The sequence below is a fragment of the Chenopodium quinoa genome, unplaced genomic scaffold (assembly GCF_001683475.1).
Source record: "Chenopodium quinoa cultivar QQ74 unplaced genomic scaffold, ASM168347v1, whole genome shotgun sequence".
NCBI classification, from domain to species: Eukaryota; Viridiplantae; Streptophyta; class Magnoliopsida; order Caryophyllales; family Amaranthaceae; genus Chenopodium; species Chenopodium quinoa.
The window spans coordinates 6,796,909-6,818,274 of record NW_018742418.1 but is presented as its reverse complement, the minus strand read 5'-3'; the positions used below and the strand labels follow the sequence as shown (position 1 = coordinate 6,818,274).

Here is a 21,366-nt window from a genome sequence, read left to right as displayed (position 1 = left end):
GAGTTTTGGACCCGCCGCGGGAATGAGGATGGGAATGTTAGTCGGGGATGGGGATGAGAAATCCAACATCCGCCCTGCCCCGCTCCGCCCCATTGACATCCATAATCACAACGTGGTTGGTTTATTTAAACCTTATTTTGAAAGAAAAAAAAAATGTGTATGAGAAGTATGACCCTCAATTTCTCAAACACATAAAAATAATACTCACAATTTCGAGTACCATGAGGATGGTACTCCAATAGTAAAAAATGATGATGTGTCTTGTATTTGCATTATTAAATTTCTCAGACTCTGCGCTTTGCTTCCCTCTGTTTTCTCTTTTTTTTTTTTTAATTGATTTGTGCATTCAATCAATCTTTTCTTAGCTTGTAACATGATATACGAAAATAACACCCACATGTGAACCAAAATAACATGATATATAAATCAAAATAACATAGTATACAAATCAAAATAAATTTACCTATTAATGAATCAAAATAACATAGTATATGAATTAAAATAACATAATATGTGAATCTAAATAACATAGTGTGTGAATCAAAATAACCCTTCTTGTTTGTGAATCAAATTAACAAAGTATATGAATCAAAATAATATAACCTGTTTGGGAACAAAATAACATGACATGTGCATCAAAATAACATGATATATAAATCAAAATATTATAGTATACAATAAATTAAAATAACATGAATATGTGAATAAAAATAACAAATTAATGAATGAAAAGTTATTGATATTTCTTGTTAGAACATGAAGAAGGAAGTTGAGGATTTACTAGCAGCCATATCCCATGAATCTTTTTGGGAAGCAAGAGGATGAAGATTCTACTGATCTACCTGATGAGAATGCAAATTTATCAACTCCTAAGGTGAACATGTGCTTCTTCTTGTTGCTTATGAGTGTGAAAAATTAGCAGAAATTCAACCCTAATCAGTGAAATAATATACAAAACTTGAAAAACTTACTTCTCCGGATAGACTTTTAAGTATTTGATATTCGTTTTGGGCATGCAAAGAAGAATTTCTCATTTTGGGCATGATTGATAAGGAATTTAGGCTTTTAATCAATGCAATTGAAGATCTATATGTGCTTGTTGAAATGGAGAAAAGAAAGATTGACATTGGAGAGGGAAATAATATTTTAATCTCGACCGTTTTTATAGAGAGGTTTGTTTTCTTTAATGGTTATTTCATCAAATTATTTCGCCTAGACTTTCTTTTAATTGGGTTTTTATCCAATTTATTAGAATGGGCCCTGGAGTACAATACTCCTAGGAGTACCTAATACTAATTGAAAAATACTTCACCAAGTCACTAGTAATAATAAGGGCTGAGCAAAACTACCCGAAAAATTGAAAACCCGATCCGTAACCGTTCCAAAAATTAGGGTACCTGATCCGATAACCATAATTGTTCGGGTACCCGTTCCGATAATTTGTTTTTTTTCCTACTTAAATCTATTTTTCCAAATTCTAAACTCTCACTTTACTTCATAATCACTTTATAAGATCAATGATTAGTAATATTATTAATAATTTGGTTAAGATCATGTGGTATTGTTGTTAATTAGTGTTAAATGATGTCATAATAACTACATTATTAAGTTTAATTATCATTATTGAATATCTTATTTGGTATCCGATAACCGATCCGAAAATCCGGATATCCGAACTTATCGGTTCGATTTATGAATATTACTTTTAATGATATTGGTTATCGGTTACCCGAATTGTTAGTAATAACCTTATGGGTATCCGTCCAATCCACGCCCCCTAATTCATATGACATGACTCATAAGTCATATCCAACTTCCAAGTTCCCGCCCTTGAGGTCTTACCTTTCAAAAATCCCCTTATTAATATTATAATAATAAAACTCCGTAATTTTAATTTTCGAAAAACCCTAATAAAAAAAAGGCAACACTGAAGTAGAGACAAACTAATCTGCATTGAATCGAGTCGCTGGAGCAGCAGTCAATCGCTACTCGCTAATCACTCAATTATCAAGCATGCATTCTTAAATTGGAGTGATTAACTGGTATTTTTCAAGAATTCTTCAATTTTTGTATTTAATCACTGCAAATTTCAATCTTTCATCATTTTTCGATTTCCAGGTAGCGTAATTGGTGCTTGAATTGCGACGGATTAGGGTTTGTTTGTGAATTGTGAGGTATAACTCTTTTTTCTCTTTAATCTTTTCGTTTTGATTCCGAACAATGTGTTTGTGTAGCTTTCGTTAAATTTTGGTAATCAACAATGTGAATTTTGGGTTATAATTGTTATGCAGATTGATTATTCTTGAAATTCAACTATTAGGTATTCTTAATTGATGGATTTAGGGAATGTGAGTAATGGAGAATTCCGGAGGAGACTCAGTCCTAGGCTTCATACTGAGTCTAACGATGCCGGGAATTCGGGTTCCGTTCCCAGAAGATTTAGTCCAAGATTTCATAATAACTCTTCAGTTTTTGAGATAGATTCACCTCCTGGTCAATCTAGTGTCAAAGGAACGCTAAGCCCCAATTCCCGTCGCCCTGCCCAAACGAAGGAGCTATTAGAAACCCCTACAATCATTGCACATTCTAAAACCCCTACCCCTAAGGTTGTGGCCACTGATTCCAATTTTCAAAGAAGGATGAGCCCTAGGCTCCATGAGAATCTCGGAAGTACTATAACACCGCAAAATGATAGCGTTTCACTTGGGATAAGCCCTGATGTGCATTCGATTTCTGTTAGTCAAGTGAGTCAAGTTCAGAGAAGACTTAGCCCCAGGCTTCACCCATGTACAGTGACAAATGGGAAACTGGATACTTCCAAGAAACCTAGTATTCAAAGGAGAGTAAGCCCTAGAATTCAAGGCGATCAAGAAAATTTGCTTGAGACTCCAATGCCAAAGACTATAAGCCCTACAATTCAATGTGAGCATGAAAATGAGAAGAAGAAGACTATGTCGACGACTCCAATGCAAAGGAGATTAAGCCCTAGACTTCATATCAAGCAAGACAATGGAAATCACAATACTCAACTGGAGAGTCCTGTTGATGATAAGAGATCACTTGATGCTTCCCTTGCTACGGACATATTTAGTGCTAAAAGAAGTAAACATGACCATCCTAAGGATGATAACTGTAAATTGGACTTTGAATGTTCATATGTGAATGAAGTAACCCGTGTTTCTAATGGTGAAACACCTCATCAGTTTAATATGGCATTAAAAGCCTGGGAAAATGAAGCAAAAAAACAAGATGGAGCCCCTCCTGATGCTGCTGGAAGAAGTGATCATGCTAGGGTAAAGGAGACTTTGAGAATCTTTAATACATACTACCTTCAATGTGTCCAGGTAACTTCATTCCCTTTTATTTTTATTGCAATTAGATCTATGGAGTGGCAATAAAAAAATAAAAAAAAAAATCATTTTTTGTTCATGTCATTAAAACATTTATATGACGTTATGACTTATTCTTAGTCCAAAAGGTTGTGTATTAAAAAATTCTACCAGCTAGGTAAGTATTGGTTATTTCGATATTGTGTTTTCTAGATTTAACATTATTTTGTTACATACCAATTTCATCTAGGAGGAAGAGGAGAGGCGCAAGAGAAGTGAGATTGTCCAGGAGAAGATAAAGAAAACTTCACCGTCCAAGGTGAAGGTGTGTTTTTCTACATGAAGTATTACTTTGCAATTATGATCAATTCTTTTGCTATTTTTTGTCAAGTATATGTACCAGAAATCATGCTTAAATGTCAATTTTGTAACATTGTCTTGTGTTGACTCTTTAGCTCCTGCATGGGAGAATGTGTTATGATAAAAACTATTGTATCCTGCTCATATTGTTTTTGGAGATAGATTTTATTGCAAGATCTCTGTTATTTTTTCCCTCTAACAAGGGCATCACTGTGAGATATTGCACTTTCTCAATGTGTGATCTTTACCATGGTCATGACTGCAAATATCATTTAGTTCCCTGCTTTTCTTGCCATTTTTTAATTTTTGAGATTTTCTATTTAACTGTATATCATTCTGAAACCTTGGTTGTTCCTTGATGCAAGTGTAGGAAGCACACATTTGTATAAGCTTAGAACAGAGTACAAGTTTGTATGTGAACATCTAAGGGCTATTCTTTTGTCCTATGCAATTTACGTTGTTTAGCTTTTCCTCTATTAAGCCTATTCTTTCATCGCTTTTGTCCAGTTTCTTGAAGGATTAGGATAGATATGGAAGTTGATGTGGAATTAATTTGTTGGCTTCATTTACAGGAGAAAGATGTTAAGCGTACTTCTTGTCGGCCTGACCTCAAGGCTTTAACGAAGGCAAGTTTTTGCACTTTCCTTAGTTACATTGCTCTAGACAGTAAGTAAATGCATCACTTTAGGTAATAAATATACTTTGTGCTTGATTTTATGGTTACACATTGCCTTGTCAGATTTCATTACGTAAATATTTAAGCTGCTAGGATTGGATTATATTCCTTAACAAAATGTTCCTTTACCAAAAGTTGAAAATATTATAGTGTATTTGAATGCTTCTGATTTGATCTTCTTAACTTTGGAGGTTGAATTGACGTGTATGAGGTTTTCTGGGAGTATTTTAGCCAATTTTGGCACTTTTAATGCTCTTCATATCCATAAGAGATGGATAAGGTCCTCCACACTTCTGCCAGGCTGTTTTTGCTGGAAAAAAGTATCATTCCCTTGTTCCTTCACGTACTCTGTAACTTAATTTCTGTGCCTGAAGGGAATACTATATAGATTACTTTTTTTTCACTTGCTCAGGTCTTAGCTTCTTGGCAAGTTGGCATGTCAGAACTCAATCCTGTAATATGTGAATAATACTCATAAATGGAATTGAGATTGTTCTGCTGCTGTATCAATCTACAAATGTCATTGCTTTAGATGGTAGAGTAGTACACCTTTTGGCTCAGACTGTTACACTCATCTATTCTCTAATAATTTACTACTTATATCAATATGCCTTCAGTCCCGTCTGTAATTTTTTTTTTTCCTACACATACTCTTACATCTCAACTGATGTCACATCGACAATATAGTTGTTGCTTTGTCACTCATACACTGAAATATATATTGTGGTGCTGTTGTTGTGAAGCACATATGACTGTTGTCCATGCATTTTCTAGACCCTTCCGGCAGTGAAATCAATATAACTTGTACTTGCATTCACTGTTGACTTGTTTACATTGTGTTGACAGATTAGAGAGAAGAATGAAATATTGTATCCTCATAAGACGATTGGCTCTCTTCCTGGTTGGTGCATGTAACCCGAGCAAAAAGGATTTCTTATTTTCTCTGTCCTGAAATTAACTGGATTCCGTTGTTTGTGGAATGGGCAGGAATTGATGTGGGGTATCAGTTTTATTCTCGAGCTGAGATGACTGCTGTCGGATTTCATAGTCATTGGCTGAATGGGATTGATTATATTGGACAATCTAAAGGCAAAAAGGTAAAGCTTTTCAGAGTTAGTTGAGATGAGATTTGACGGATAGATTGATCATTATTTCCCCTATTATTTGGTTCATGAGTTAGTTCTACTTTCATTTCTTACCTTCAATGTTTTCTTAAATATTTTCATGCATAACATTCACATTGTTTTTTTTTTTTTTTTTTTTTTTTTTTTTTTTAATTTTTTTTTTTTTTTTTCCTTTTAAAGAACATTTCCAGATAATTCTATTGATATAAATTGATAAAATGCTCCAAAAGAACCCTCTTTATTAAATCAACAATATGTTTTGTATGGTAGGATGTACGAATTAGCTCTACACTACATTTTCATATATGTATTTTTAGTTTAGATTTTAAGAGACTTTGTACGAAGAAAACGGAAACAAGATAATCTTTATGATTTGATCTAGTTTGATATAACTAGAACAATTACTAAGCTCTTGAAAACAAGGTGTAGAGAGCCCTAGTACTTCACAGCTTCACTAACCTTCCTTAGGTTATAATTCCTCCGTTCCACTAATATTGCAACAGTTACCAGTGTAGGAAGTTTCATAAATTTTGCAACATTTCCTTATTTGCACATGGTTTCGCTCTACTCTCTCTGTTTTTTTAAGTGTTAATACACTTTCTTTTTGCGGCTGTTTTTTAATGTGCTACACTTCCTTTTTTTGGCAACATACTCCATCTATATATTAATTCTCTCTCATCTCATGGTCCTCACTTAAATCCACCACTACTTTATTTATTTATTATTTCTTTCCCTCTCACATTCCTTACTTTTCAATAAAATATTAACTCCACTATTTTGTAACGACCATATATGGGAAGTGGGGCTGAAACCAAGGGAGTGAGGGTTGACCATATGTAAAATTAGCCATATTGATTTGTTAAATTTGAATTTTGTAATGTAAAAAGATGTTTAAACCAAAATATAAAGGTGATAATGGTTGTTAGATGCCTGGGTGGTGAAAATATTTTTTTTCCCTTTTTTATTTGGGATTTGTTGATCTTTTCTTGTTTTGTTTGTTTGGGTTACTTTTGTTTTGATATAGATATGTTTAGTTGTTTGCTTTGCTTCTTTTCTTCTCCACACTGCCTATCCTTCCTTATTTGCTTTGGGAAAGATTGTATTACCAATTTCTAGTTAAGTTGTATGTGTTCTTTGCAATTAGTGACAATCTCGTCTAGTAAACCTTTATCAAGTTGGTGATTTGATTCTGTTTGCGCTACAATAATTGTAAATCAGCCAAGCCTTGGTTGAGTCATTGAACTTGTCTACATAATTTTTGATTCACGTTCTGTCATCACAAGCTCATGCCATATTAATAAAGCCAACCAAACTAATATTGAATAATCCAAGGATTGCAATTTGATTTGCCTTTTAATTTTATGCAAAAGGGACATGAAAAGTGTACTTTGCCGATTGCTGTGGCCATAGTAATGTCTGGCCAGTATGAAGATGATTTGGATAATGCAGATGATATTATCTACACTGGTGAGGGTGGCCATGACTTGCTTGGTAGTAAATTACAGCAGGAGGATCAAGTTTTGGTTCGAGGTAATCTTGCTTTGAAGGTGAGTGACTTGGGATTTTCGTACTTTGGCTATAGCTATTGATATCTTTCCTTCAAAACTATTACTTGTATCTCTTTTGGGATAATATTTTGTCTTTGATTCTTTTTAAGATGATCCTTCTTCCTGCAATCTCTCCATCCCTTGTCACTAGTGCATTTTTTAGTTTCAGAGTGGCTTCTTGCTCTTTTTGACTTTTTGCCAAGTCTTTAGATTTTCTTCTATTAAAGTATTTGGTAATCTTGCAGAATAGCATGGATCAATCTGTTCCCATTAGAGTAATCCGTGGGCGTAAAAATGCTGGCAGTTACTCTGGAAAAATTTACTCATATGATGGATTGTACAAGGTAGTTTGCTTAATTTAAGTAGGTTTGGTTTAAAGATAAACTATGTTTTTCTTAGTTTTGGCTCTCGTTTTGTGAATTAATATTTATCACATTTACTTTTCTATAAAAATAACAATAGATAAACCAACCGCAACTTATCATCTAAAACACCATGTGTTGATTGGAGTAGTGATTATATTTTATAATTGTAAAACGTTTGTTTCCTCGTGTAGCATCCATACGTGCGACTGAATTCATCTTCATGCTTCAGGAGTTTGGTCCCCTGAAAGTGAAGACCCTTGTGCAAATGTTCATTTTGCACTCCCTTGTAGCTAGCCTTGCAATCTTGATAGTCCCTGTTTTGGAAAAATTGAAGCTAAAATTTCTTTTTTTGGGATAACCCATCAAGTAGTTGATTATTTACCATATTGTTGCTTTTATAATGGTTTCTTTGTTCCATACCCGATATTCATCTGTAACATTACTGCCTCCTGTCATTAATACAATTGAGTCACATTTATAAAATCTGTTATTGCAAGGTCTTCGTTGTCACGATATTTTTATTTGATGTTTTGTATTGTCTTGAGTTAACTGTAATCTACAGTTCTTGTAGTTATTTGATCCTCCAACTTTGCATTTAATACATGCAGGTTGTCGATTCTTGGGCTGATAAAGGGTGTAGAGGCCATGTTGTTTATAAGTACCGTTTAAAACGGATTGAAGGACAACCAAAGTTATCTATGAATCAGGTTGATATTTGAATTTAATTTCTGATGTGCTGGAAGATATCTTACTGTTGTTAAGTTATCGATATGATAGTAAATTTGCTGCACTGAAGATGCCTGAACATGAATGAATTGAGGAAGCTTATCTTCAGATCTATAATCACTGTTTTGTGTTCCCATATTTTTTTTGTTGGTTCCTCTAGCAAGTTGGTGTTTACTCATCTATGGCAGCTATTTTCTTTGGCATATGCTTTCTTCAAACTGAATATTTGCTGTTAATATCAGATATATCTTTAGTTCTATTGTCAGCGTTTTTTGTTCCCAATATTATTCCATTTTTCTTCTTTTGTCGGCTAGCAAGTTGGTGTTTACTCATCTGTGACGGCAACTTTTATTTGGCACATGCTTTCTTCACGTTGAATATACGCTGTGAATAGCGCATATAATTGGCTTTTTTTTTTTGAAATTATTTTTGTAATACCTGTCTGTGCTACCTTTCAAACCTAGAATGTTGAGGAAAGATTTGATGGTATTATAAGACAAGTTCTAGTAGTCATTGGAGTATTATTTGGTCATCAATTATGCTGTGGATGAGAGAATCTGCTGCGCCATTTTTCTTAATCAGTTTCTTAAGAGAGTTTCTTTATATCTTGTTTAGACCACTTAATAATCTGATCCCAGTTTAGCCAAGCATGGGGATAAGAAACCACCCACATCTGCACATTATCGTTTGTATTGTCAAACCTTTTATTTTATGATCTATGTAATTTTCTGAATTATAAACACTGTAGCCCCTGGATATTTCCCACATCTGCACAGGGATAGGGATATACCCACATCTGCACTTTATTGTGCAGTAAAAGCTTTTATTTTGTGTTCTTTCTTTGCGAATCATATGAATTACTCCCTTCCTTTTTTTTTTAAAAGCTAGAGTTGGGATTGTGTGGAGTTTTAGGAGGTTTAATAAAATAAGATGTTAGTGGGGTGGATAAGGTAATAAAATATTGTAAGAAAAGATAGTGGGGTTATTATTTTATTGAAAAGTAAAGTGGTGTGAGAGAGAGTGGGGACCATTTGAGGAGTGAGAAATGATAAAGTAAGAGTGAATGGGGACCAGTAGTGGGTAGAGATATATTATTAAATTGTAAAGGTTTCCAAAAGAGGAAGTGTAGCTTTTAAAAAAAAAACGGACAAAAATAGCAAGTGTAGCTTTTAAAAAAAAAAAACGGAGGGAGTATTAAATTTACCGAAGCTTTTGGATATTCCTGCTGGCTTTAGCATAGGATTTCAATGATGAGAAAAGTACTGCTTTTTTAAAGTTGGCACATTTATTGTTTCAAACCGCACTTACTAAGTAAATTGTACAAGAGGAGAAAATGAGGGAAAGAGTGAGATTTATGGTCACAAATGGGCTTGACATCTATACTTTTGATGGGAACCATTATTTGATTTTATCTAAAATGTGTGTATACCACATGGCAACATGCAATTCTTTTCAATTCTGGAATTTGTTTCAAAAATGTCCTGTCCTTGCACCAGCGTCCAAATTTAGTACACTGTCCCATGTCCATATCTTAACCCTTATGTGTTAGGCACTTAAATATGTACCCGGTACTAGACATTTGTATCAGTGTCTGTTTTCTATAGTTTGTATTAGATGTGTATTTAGGAGCTTGTGAAGGTTCTGGACAGCTTAAGATAGCTGCTTCCTGAGCGAGTTACAGTATATTATCGCACCCTGTTAACATTGAGAAATTTATTGGTGCTTTAAATATATTGATAGGGCCTCCCTTTTATGGGGGTTTGGGGTATTTCTACAAGTATTATGTATCAGGTTGTATAAGACCATGTCTTAGAATCAAATCATAGTATTTTAATTTGTAGATAAGCTGACCATATGATTCATTTGTTAGGATGCCTATAGCAAGGCCTGTTATCTTAGGTTAAAGTTGAAACATAGAACCTTTCTTAAAAAAAGTGTAATAGATTTTCTAAATGTTGTTTGCTCGTTTGTACTTCAAATTTGATAACTTTACAAAAGGTTGCTTTTTTTGCCTGTATGCATGTGCAAATCTCTGTGACAGACAGTGGGAAGTTGATGCTGTTTAATTCTTCATTTTTATTGTCTGAACCTGCTTCAAATATTCTAGTTGCGTGCTATCAAATACCCATGAAATGAAAAGATTATAGCTGTTTAGGTTCAATTAGTTAATCTTTGATGCATGTATTGTGGGATTCTTAACTCAAGCAATTTTCTCAGGTCCAATTTATTCGAGGATGCCCGCTTAAGGTTGTTTCAGACTTGCCCGGGTAAGATTTTGTACATTAGTCTCAAACTGTGACAGAATTCTTGCATTTTCAAGATAATCTGCTTGCTTATTACAATATTTTTGTTGTGAAGGTTGGTCTGCCGTGATATTAGCAATGGTCTTGAAGATAATTGCATTCCTGTTACAAATTTAGTTGATGACCCTCCTATATGTCCCCCAGGTAAGTTTGCTTTAGTTTCTGTGCGTGGTGTTAGTAATTGGATCCGGTCATTAGTAGCTTTGCTTTTTAATTTTTATTTTACCATCTGTTGTGGTTGCTCATTTTAGTCGGGACCTCATGGTCCTTATTCCGTTAATGCTCACTTCTCCTACGTTTATTTTCACTTATTTCACGAAAAAGAAAATTCCTTTGAGTTAAGCTCAGTCGCTCAGGGCCTTTGAGGCTACACAAGTTCAATTCACATTTTAAATACTTCCTCGGTTATTTTACGTGCAACATATCTTCTTGGCTTGTTGTTTAAGGAAGGGACTAGAGAAGGTAAAGGGATAAATTAATTAATAATTAAAGTACTGATAAAGGGGGAAGTGTTGGGTTAAGGTGTAAAGTTATTTTGATTAGGTTGTCCGTTTACCTTCTTTTGATCTCTTTGTGAAAGTGCATACTTAAGGGGTCTTAGCATTTCAATATTCTAGAATTTCATCTTTTGGGCCACTCATTTCTAATTTATATACTTCTGTTTTTTTTTTTTATTATGGCAGAATAATTTTGGTAATGGGAAAAAGGAAGAGAGAGAAGGTAAAAATACAAAATTGTCCATGTGATGTAAACATAAACTAAAGAATAAGTGTGAAAAAATAAGAGTATGTTGGGTATTTACAATATGAACATAGATATTTTTTGTCCTAAAATGTAAATGGTGCAATATTTGTGAAACTTCTGGCAAGTGGTGCAATAGTTAAAGAACGGAGGAAGTAATAAAAATCCTTTCTGAAATTATAAATTTACCTTGTACCAATGTCACAAAACATTATTATCATCATGGATTTAAAAAGTATCCCTAATTAAGCTATCATTGATATATGTATGCATTATTTCACATTTCTTAAATTCTCCCACAAGGTGTGAAAGAAAAAAGGGATAAAATGGGCCTTAAGATTTGCCAAAATTCAGGAAAAGAAAGGGTGTATACCCTACTCCCCCCCTCCCCGTGTTATTACAACTTTTTACTTCAGACATGACATTATCTGTCCTTTATATATTTGTTGAATAAAATGACAGTTGGCAAACCATTTAAATTTGAATTACTTTGTGATGATGCAATATTTGTAGGATTTACGTATATCAAGTCTGTAGAAGTTGCAGAAAGTGTGAAGCTGCCTCCAGGTGCGCCAGGATGCTCGTGTAAGGGGAGTTGCACAAACCACAAAACTTGTGCTTGTGCAAAACTCAATGGACAAGATTTCCCTTATGTGCTTCGAGATGGTGGGAGGTGAGGTTTTTAGTATACTATTTTTCTGTTTTTTCTTTTTTTATATGGAAATCTTTTGTATACTTTAATGTAAATTATACATTTATGCCTCTTTTTTTCCTGTTATTGTTATTAATTAATATGTGGATGCGGGTGTGGGTGTGGTATTTACATTTTCTTTTGATATTGTTTTTTCTTAAATCTTGGGTACATAGTTATCATAGAAATGTGCATGGAATGTAAGTTGGAATTGTGAATACTAACTTTGGAATTCGAAGGTGAGCAGAAGTAAGACGGAGTATATGGATAAACAGGAGGCAGGGGTGATCAGCTTGAATAGGATGATTGTCATGAGGTGCAATATCTAGGATCTGTTATTCAAAAGGATGGAGGATTGGACGAAAATATAGCGCATAGGATCAAAGCGATTTGGTTGAAGTGGACGAGTGCAACGGGGTTTTTATGGTAAATTCTACCGAACGACAATAATGCCTGCTTTGTTATATGGTGTAGAATGTTGGATGTAAATTGTAAAACATGGCCACGTGCATAAAATAAATGTGGCAGAGATGTGTATGCTGCGATGGATGTGTAGCCATATAAGCAAGGATTGATTGAGGAATGAGATAATTTGGAAGAAAGTAGGGGTTACATCGATCGAGTGCAAGACGAGGGAGCATTGCTTAAGGTGGTTTGACCATGTTAGAAGGAGACCATGTGGGAAAAGATGCAAAGTGTTAGGATTGGGTAGAGGTAAACCTAAGAAAACTTTCTAGAGGGTGATTGATAGTGATATGAGTGCTTTAGGGACTGAGGAAAACATGGTGTTGAACAGGCAGTGTGGAGGGAGAAATATTACGTCAACGACGTATCATGATTACATACTACCTTTACCTTTGCCAAAAATAGATGCTACACATTATTTGCAACAGATATTTTCTTTTCTTTTGAGGTTGTCATTTCTCTATCTTTCTCCTCATCACATGCATCCATATTTCTCTCTCTCTATTTTACACTCACAAACAAATTTTTCTAAGGCGTTTATGGCTGTATGCAACCCTCCAAAGTTGCAAATTAATATAGAGTATACTTTTGTTTATTTTAAATTAGCATTTAATATTATTATTTACTCAATTCGTGTTTTTAAACTTATTTATTTCCTATGCTAAAGTTTTCTCAAGCCATTATGTTTTTCTCACATATTTTACCACTATTACTCTTTTAAAACTTTCTTAAATTTTATTCTTGGTACTATTTTATAACACTCTTAAATTTTACGTTTTCTCACTTTACACACCTTATTTTAAACTTTTTTAATCTTGTTATGGAACCTTTTTCTTTGGCTGACGATTCCTTATGACGATTCATGTTACCCGACCCAAATCATTTTGGGAATAAGGCTTTGTTGTATTCTAATTTATTTTTCTTGGAAGTTTATCTTATTAAAGCAATTATGATTTCCAGGTTAGCTGAGCCCAAGGATGTTGTCTTTGAATGTGGACCAAACTGTGGCTGCAACCCTGGATGCCTAAATCGGATATCTCAAAGGAAAATCAAATACCGTCTTGAGGTTTTGTAGCTTTTGATAGCATCAAATCTTTAATTATCATGTATCATACATTAACTGTGCTTTTGTCTTTTGAGCAGGTGTATCGTACACCTGACAAGGGTTGGGCTGTTAGGTCATGGGATTATATTCCTTCAGGTGCACCGGTTTGCGAATACATCGGGGTGGTGAGAAGAAGTGATGAACTTGATAACATTGCGGGAGATGAGTCAAATGAATACATCTTTGAAATTGATTGCTTGCACACCATTAATGAGATCGAAGGAAGAGAGGTAATGTTGCAACTATATTCAAATGTCTGCTTATTGTTTATTGACTAGTAGCAGCTTGTAATTGCATGTATCAATGACAATACATCGAAGTGAGGAAGGGGATGTGACAATTTTTCTTAAATTGAATGGATGTTGCTTACTAACTATTTAGATATTGCAAGTGTTGTGCACTGTGCATAGTAACAATGTTAATACAAAATAAGTACTGTTATGGATGCATCATCCTTAAGCCTTGGATTTGAAGACCCTGTATATGTTCTCTTGTATGTCATGTTATGGCCTGTTGCACAAGCTTCGCATTAGATTCTCATGGAATTAAATGCGTATTTGTTGGAATGTACTGGCAAGTGGCAAGTGGGGAGGGATTGATATCTGATGCAAAGTATATCATTCATTTGTGGTGTCAACCAAATTCTTAGCTGAACATTGTGTATTTCCTTGTGCTGCCTAGTACAACTGATTATAAGAAACAATTTTTTTGTACAATCCTCAACTCTCATCTGTAATAATATTTGATTTTTGTTTTCAGAGACGCTTAGGAAATGTACAGGTGTCCTCTGCTATAAGTATACCAAAGATTGATAAGACGATGTTAGATGGTACGCCGGAGTTTTGTATTGATGCAGGGTGTAGAGGAAACGTTGCTAGATTTATTAATCACAGTTGTGAACCTAATTTATTTGTGCAATGTATCTTGAGCGCACACCATGACTTACGATTAGCTCGCATTGTGCTCATTGCTGCAGACAACATACCGCCCATGCAGGTATTTTGACTCCTTTGACTGCTTGGCCTGATTCTGTTCTTTATGTTTAATGCACCTCAGAAAATAATTGTTTAAACATGTTTCTCGTTGTTGCATTAATTATGTGTTTAGTTTGGCTTTGGAAAGTTAAAATTACCAGATTTGAATGACCTTGCATAAGCGCTTAAAATTTAATGATCTATCATTGATTATTAAACATTTATTCCAATTCAGCCATCCAGTTTTCTGTGGTACCTTAACAACTAGGTCTAGGATAGCAAATAAATGCAGTATTTACTCTGTGTTCATATAGTGTAACTAGATATTTTGACTACCGAAACAAATGACTAACAAAGTAACAAGCATGAATTCATCTGATCTGTCATTTGTCTTAGAAGTACAACCTTCTGAATGGTTCAGGTTACTTCTAATTCACTCCTTTCCTCATTGTTGCTCTAACTGAAGTCATTAGCAATTGCTCTTTATGTTTTAAGTTTTTCCTTTTTTTTTTTTTTTTTTTTTTTTTTTTTTTTTTTTTTTGTCCCTAAATACACTGAGACCTGTCTGCTGATTACAACTTGATGTATGCTTCTTGCAACAGGAACTGACTTACGATTATGGGTACGCACTGGATAGCGTTATAGGCTCTGACGGCAAAATTAAAGTACTGCCTTGTTTCTGCGGTACAGGAGATTGTCGGAAACGTTTGTATTAGTGTAGTTCCCTGACCGGTGCTGAAGCTCAACAATTCCTATAATTTCTTGCCATAGTTAATTGACCCATTCTATAAACGTTGTAGTTTAGCAGGGTCAAACAGAGGTAATTTATTCTTTGTGCAGCAATTTTCAGTATTCTAGACGATAGCACAAAGAACTAGAAGGATCAATTTGTAAAAACGAAGGCAATGCTATGCTTCCGTTTATTCTTCGTTGGCTGCCAAATTCTACAGCATGGCGTTGCATTATTCGGCGTTGCATTATTCATCAACCCCATAACTTGATCTTTTACTAGTATGTGTGTTTTTCTTTTCTTTTTGATGCAACTAATTTGAAATTTCCATGTGTCGTGTGAGAGGACACCATAAAATTTTATGTTTTTGGTTAATTGGTAAAAAAATCAGCAGGTCTACGTATGGGTTAGGAGCTCGTGCCAAATTTTGTAAATAATATCCATGCACAACTCATAGCTTACCAACATTCCTCTTGTGTCGTGTAAGCAGTTTAGCCACATAATCTCAAGTTGTGATTTTTAATTGTTCACTTGAAAGGATAACTAGATCAGAGTGATGATTTGAAGCGAGATTGATACCATGCTATATTGCCATATGACCAATGAAATGCCTTAAAAAGAGGATTAAGTTATCTATGAGAATATTTGTACCTACCAAATCGTATTTTTGTACTTATTCCATCCTCCATAAAAAATTGGGAAAAATATTTATTTATTTATTTTTTTTGACAAATTGGGAAAATAATTTTAGCTAAATGGATTTTTTTTTTTTGAATGAAAATGGAATTTTTTTTACTCATAGCTAGCTTAATGCGGTTTAATTAATTAAACATATAATCTGTATGTGGTAATTAAATTACTCGTAATTGATAAAATTTAGGGATGGTGAGATTTGAAAATTTAGATCCAATTCCATCTATGTTATGGCCATTTATAGCTCTCTACACACCAAAAGTAAAAATAAAATTGTTATTAATATCAAAGATTAGAGGTAAGTAGCCCACTAATGCACTATAAGGTCATTATAGCTTATATTTAGGCACTAAACAAGTGGTCCCCATGGCAGGTCACAAGGAGAATATGACCTTTTACTAACTCTCCCCTTAATGACAACCCCTAATTGTGTTTCTATGCTCATCTTTGGAAGCTTTCTTAGGGGCAAAATAATAAAAATAATAATAATTAAAATTATAATGAGGTGTATTTTGATTAGAGAAGATGGCAAATTGTTTAAGGACAATGAATGACAAGGATAGGCATATCACATAAATATATATGTGAATGGTGTAAGAAAGAAAGGGCAAAATGGGTGTCCCTCAATAGTCTAGAAAGTCTTAATTCAAAACAACAAATTAAAGGAGCCACTAATAAAGGGACACTAATGAGTATTTGGTAGATAATTATGCCTAATAATATAATGAAGGATGAGGTGGTGAAGAAAATAAAGGAGTTGCAAATAGGAGAAGTCTTTCTTTTAGTGGTAGGGTAGATTTGCCTTATGGAGTAAAAGGATCGTTTTGCAATCAACATCATTATCTTCATATTAATGAGATTAGTCGATTATATTCTCTATATTTTTATTATATCATATTTCTAGTTTTTTTTTATTTATTTTTTTGCAAACATTTAATTACGTAATATTGTTTTACAATTTTAATTTATGGAAAAGACAAGGTTAGTTCAAATCTTGTTTTCATTAATGTCCTTTTGGTAATACAAAGTATGATAATATCCTTCCCTCAAAAAAAAAATAAAAAAAATAAAAAAAGTATGATAATAATATCCTCTAGTAAATTGAAAATACATTGAATCATACTCTAAAACAATTTACAAAGTAGGTTATTATTTTTGTTTTATTTGAGTGAAGCAAATAAAACAATTTTTTCTATCTCACAAATTATTCTACTTTGTTTATTTTATCTAATTTTTTCCGTTTCAATGGTAAAATTTATTAATAAAAGGTAAATTAAACTTGAATGCTAAGCATGAAAAATAAGTTAAAAAAAGTAAAAAGTAAGGGCATAAGAAAGGGAGGAATAAAAGGTAAATAAGTAAAGAGAAAATAATCAAGATGGTAATGAAGAAAGTAACCCCCAATTGGGGCTATCTCTCAAATAAAGAAATAAATCTCCCCATATTAGTATTTAATTAAATTTTTTGATAATAGTATTTAATTAAATTAATTACAATAATAATCAACAATCAATTAGGTATTGACAAGTCCCCACATAGTCATACGCAATACTCTCCTCTCTATAATCAATATTAGGGAAGAGATTAGCAAACTTAATTACCAATATATTATACTTAAATACCTCCCACCGTCCTACTTCCTACTCCCTTAATCCCTCTATACTTTTACTAATTCTCCTTTCAACAACCCTTCAAATTTCAACACCCTTTGATCTCCCTTTTATTTTTATTTTTTTAATTTTTAATTAATATAAAAAAAAAAAGTTGTAGAAATTTTTAGGGTAAATAAATTGGGGAGGAGGGTGGAGACACTGGAATTTAGGGGTTTTTTCTGTAACAGGATTGCCCTCTTGATTCCTTGAACGGCGTTTGTTTTGTAAGTCCATCCCTAAAAATAGTGTCACGTGTAAGATAACGAGGCCGAGGATTCTTCATTGAATTCAATGGCTCAGCACCTACTCCGACAACCAAACAACGATAATAACAGCATTAACAATGATGATGACGAGGAGGAGGAGGAGGTGGTTACGCTATCAGCGACACCGTCAAAGGCAGTTGACGTTGACTTTAACAACACCGGGGACGAAGGCGGAGGAGGAATAAAAGCAGCAAGGTTGCCGAGGTGGACGAGGCAGGAGATACTCGTATTAATACAAGGAAAACGCGTGGCGGAGAATCGAGTACGGCGAGGAAGAAGCGTGGCGTTGTGTGATGGTAGTCAAGGACAACAACAAGTGGAACCAAAATGGGCAACAGTATCATCTTACTGTAAGAGACATGGAGTAAACAGGGGTCCTGTTCAGTGTAGAAAAAGATGGAGTAATTTAGCAGGTGATTTTAAGAAGATTAAAGAATGGGAATCTTTGGTTAAAGATGAGTCTGATTCTTTCTGGTTGATGCGTAATGATTTGAGAAGAGAGAAGAAATTACCTGGATTCTTTGATAAAGAAGTTTTTGATATTCTCAACTCTTCTAACAACAACAACAACAACACTACTGCTACTTGTTCTGGTTCTGAATCATTACCACCCGATTCGAATGTCGAACCACTCTTTGACAGTGGCAGGAGTGCTGCTGCTGATGATGGGTTATTCTCCGATTTCGAACCTACACACCCGCAACAACAGCAGCAGCAACATCAGCTGCAGGATGATGAAATTATGGGTGATAATGATAATCAAGTTGAGGTTGAGATTAAGGTTGAACCTCAACCTCTTTTGCTTTCTTCTCCTAATACTACAACTACTACTATTCCGGCTCCTACTCCTATTTCTGGTACTCTTTTTTCCTACCGTCTTTTTTTCAATTTTTTTTTCTTTTATTACATACACTATGATATTATACATTTATACTCCACCCCCACCACCACTAGTAATAGACTAATAGTGCTATATATATAATTAAAAAATAAAAACTATTTTTTAAGTGTCATTAGGCATATCTAAACATTTTTTTATTCAATACTTTGATCTATTTCTATATGGTTAGTTGTGTGTCATTTCTCCACATTTTAAACCCTTAATTGATTATTTATTCCTTAATTAGTGTAATTTATTGATTAATTAATGAGCGGAATAAAAGTCAACCTTAATGGGTTTTAATATTGACCGGATTCTAATCTTATGTTGCCCCTTCTGAAGTTCATAAGCTAAGAGTACCAATGTACTGTTATACGGGTCTATTCTTTGGGATTTGTATTTTATTTGATCTTCTAGTCAACAAATAAATTGATGTTTAATTTATTATATTGTCATTAATTTTGAGTATTGTTTTTCAGAGAAGCAGTACCAGCCCAAGACTACAGAAGTCACACCTCCAGGCAAGTTTAATTTCTCTCTTCTTAATTATAAGAGTATTAGTATTACCAATACATTCTTTGAGTGTTATTAAATGATTCTACTATACTGTGCAACTTCCCAAAACCTAGTAACTTGCTTGTTAGGCTCAACCTGTTGATGTAGTCACCAATATATCATGTTTCTTTCTATTGTCAACAATATTTCCTCATTACAATCTAGACTAGTAGGAGCGTGCTACGTACGAGTACTAACTATGTTACCCTTATACTCTTGTACCAGCGTATGTAGTAGCCTTTCAATTTCTTTTCTTCAATAGAGATCAATCATGTAATAGTTTACACTTGATAATAGAGATCACAACACGTACATACGTACCAAATCAACGTTCCATGCCATTTGGTGGTTTATATCAAAATCCAAGTCCTTTCCCATAACTATCTACATACATTAGGAGTATAATTTATGTACAACTCACTGCTGTTTTGATTCTGAAATATTTATATACGACGTATACTATTTTACTGTGTTCTGTAGTATTTGGTTCTTTGGTATAGGATCCCACCAGATGATTTTAGTTGGCTAGCTGTGTTTTGTTTTGATCTGATGATGGTGAAATTAGTCGTATTTTCATTAGTCGTATGACTACCCTAGCTAGCTAATATATTTCCTGAATCAAAAATCGAATAAAATATTGTTACATGATCTTCAGGAACAAATAATGAGAAGCAACAAGACAGGTTAAATGTTGAAATTGGATCAACATCCCGTGAGGGAAGAAAGCGAAGACGGTTTATGGACGAAGATGATAATAATAATAATAATAATAATGGTGAGCAGGATGAATTATGCCAAGTGTTGGAGAAAAACGGCAGAATCCTAAGTGCTCAACTGGATGCTTACAACATTAACCTGAAATTGGATAGGGAAGAACGTAAAGACCATGCTAATAGCTTAGTTGCTGTTCTCAACAAGCTAGCTGATTCTTTGGGAAGGATTGCAGATAAGTTGTAATAGCTCAGCTAGTCTAGCTATTCGGCTCGACCTCGATCTCTTTTCTAGTCTTGCCTTAAAAATGGCGATATAGTCGTTGGTGCATTTCATGTATATAATTGAATACACTCCCATGCATTCTCTTCTACACCTCTAGTTGGCGATGATGGATAGGATTATCAGTATATCTGGAGAGTTTGTTTGATTTGCGTCTTTAATTAGTTTGATTTAATATTATACACCCAGTTTTCTGATATCCTTGGCTTCTTTCTGCTTCGTATAAGAATATATATGGTGAAGCACAAGAATAATCTACATACAGTGCATGCACAACAGCATTTAAGTACTCTGTTATGCATCATAATATGAAAATAATATACTTGTATATACCTAAGTTGTACTCCATGCAATGCCGGTGATTACACACCTTATTTCTTTGTACAATATTTTTTTAGTATTTTTTGTATAAAGAGAATTGTAAAGGCAAGATTTTAATCAACTAAACTAGCTGACATCCACATTTAACCGTATATGACGTGTTAATATAATGTTGGATATTTGGGGATGACTATGAACATTGTGTTCGTGTACCTCCATACATCTATTGTTAATTTCTTAACCTATGCACAATTCAATTGAAAGACGTACAATAGAGTTTACGTATATATGCATCTCTTCCAATGGGGTTATGCCTATATATGACAAACATTGTTTTTCCATTTCTTGCAAAGCCATTACTGAGGAATTTTTGGAATAGTGGCTTGCAATAGCTGATATTGACATTGGGTGCTTGTGCGGCTCTTCCAATAAACTACGTCTTTTTCTCGATTTGCTGCTTGTGTGTGTCACCTTATTATCATTCAAGTACATACGTCTTATGGTGGAACTCGCCATTGTAGAAGATCCTAGATTGAGAGAATAGAGTTTTAGCTTTGGATTCATCTATCACGTATCGCGTGAATTTACTAAGTTTTATAGTCACGCTTCACCAATTTATGATGGAAGACTATTGTTTCAATTTTTTATGTGATATTTTTTGTCTAACAAAGAGTTTCACCATTGAAGAATCTAGTTCAAACACAACTCTATCATAATTGAATAAGCTAAGGTAGTGAGTCTCACCATTTGACTAAAATAGTCTTTAAATAATATTGTTTCAAGAATAACCCAAATTGATTCCACTATTATTATGGATGATCTAAAGGATTTGATTCACCTTTATGATGGGGGTACGGGTACCCAATCAAT

The 21,366-nt window shown here is 34.0% G+C and overlaps 2 protein-coding genes across 2 annotated transcripts; both read left to right on the top strand.

Annotated features, from left to right (window-relative positions):
- The first annotated feature begins 1,856 nt into the window (after nt 1–1,856).
- LOC110711882 (histone-lysine N-methyltransferase, H3 lysine-9 specific SUVH4-like) lies at nt 1,857–15,420 on the top strand. Its single transcript, XM_021890327.1, has 17 exons — nt 1,857–2,042; nt 2,119–2,174; nt 2,292–3,344; nt 3,580–3,654; nt 4,262–4,315; nt 5,212–5,266; nt 5,353–5,462; nt 6,860–7,036; nt 7,282–7,380; nt 8,010–8,108; nt 10,345–10,394; nt 10,486–10,574; nt 11,685–11,844; nt 13,288–13,393; nt 13,471–13,662; nt 14,192–14,428; nt 15,009–15,420. The coding sequence occupies exons 3-17, from the start codon at nt 2,334–2,336 to the stop codon at nt 15,120–15,122; spliced, it is 2,628 nt and encodes an 875-aa protein (XP_021746019.1). The 5' UTR covers nt 1,857–2,042; nt 2,119–2,174; nt 2,292–2,333; the 3' UTR covers nt 15,123–15,420.
- Nucleotides 15,421–17,101: 1,681 nt separating this feature from the next.
- LOC110711872 (trihelix transcription factor ASR3-like) lies at nt 17,102–20,372 on the top strand. Its single transcript, XM_021890318.1, has 3 exons — nt 17,102–18,604; nt 19,107–19,148; nt 19,838–20,372. Exons 1-3 carry the CDS (start codon nt 17,773–17,775, stop codon nt 20,137–20,139), a joined length of 1,176 nt encoding a protein of 391 aa, XP_021746010.1. The 5' UTR covers nt 17,102–17,772; the 3' UTR covers nt 20,140–20,372.
- The last annotated feature ends 994 nt before the right edge of the window (nt 20,373–21,366 follow it).

Bases quoted from the DNA above. Each gene is read 5' to 3' on its own strand.
- LOC110711882 (XM_021890327.1), top strand. From the start codon at position 2,334: ATGGATTTAGGGAATGTGAGTAATGGAGAATTCCGGAGGAGACTCAGT. The intron at 7,037-7,281 runs GTGAGTGACTTG...GTAATCTTGCAG, and splicing joins GAGGTAATCTTGCTTTGAAG to AATAGCATGGATCAATCTGT. The intron at 14,429-15,008 runs GTATTTTGACTC...TTCTTGCAACAG, and splicing joins ACAACATACCGCCCATGCAG to GAACTGACTTACGATTATGG.
- LOC110711872 (XM_021890318.1), top strand. From the start codon at position 17,773: ATGGCTCAGCACCTACTCCGACAACCAAACAACGATAATAACAGCATT. The intron at 18,605-19,106 runs GTACTCTTTTTT...ATTGTTTTTCAG, and splicing joins GGCTCCTACTCCTATTTCTG to AGAAGCAGTACCAGCCCAAG. The intron at 19,149-19,837 runs GCAAGTTTAATT...CATGATCTTCAG, and splicing joins TACAGAAGTCACACCTCCAG to GAACAAATAATGAGAAGCAA.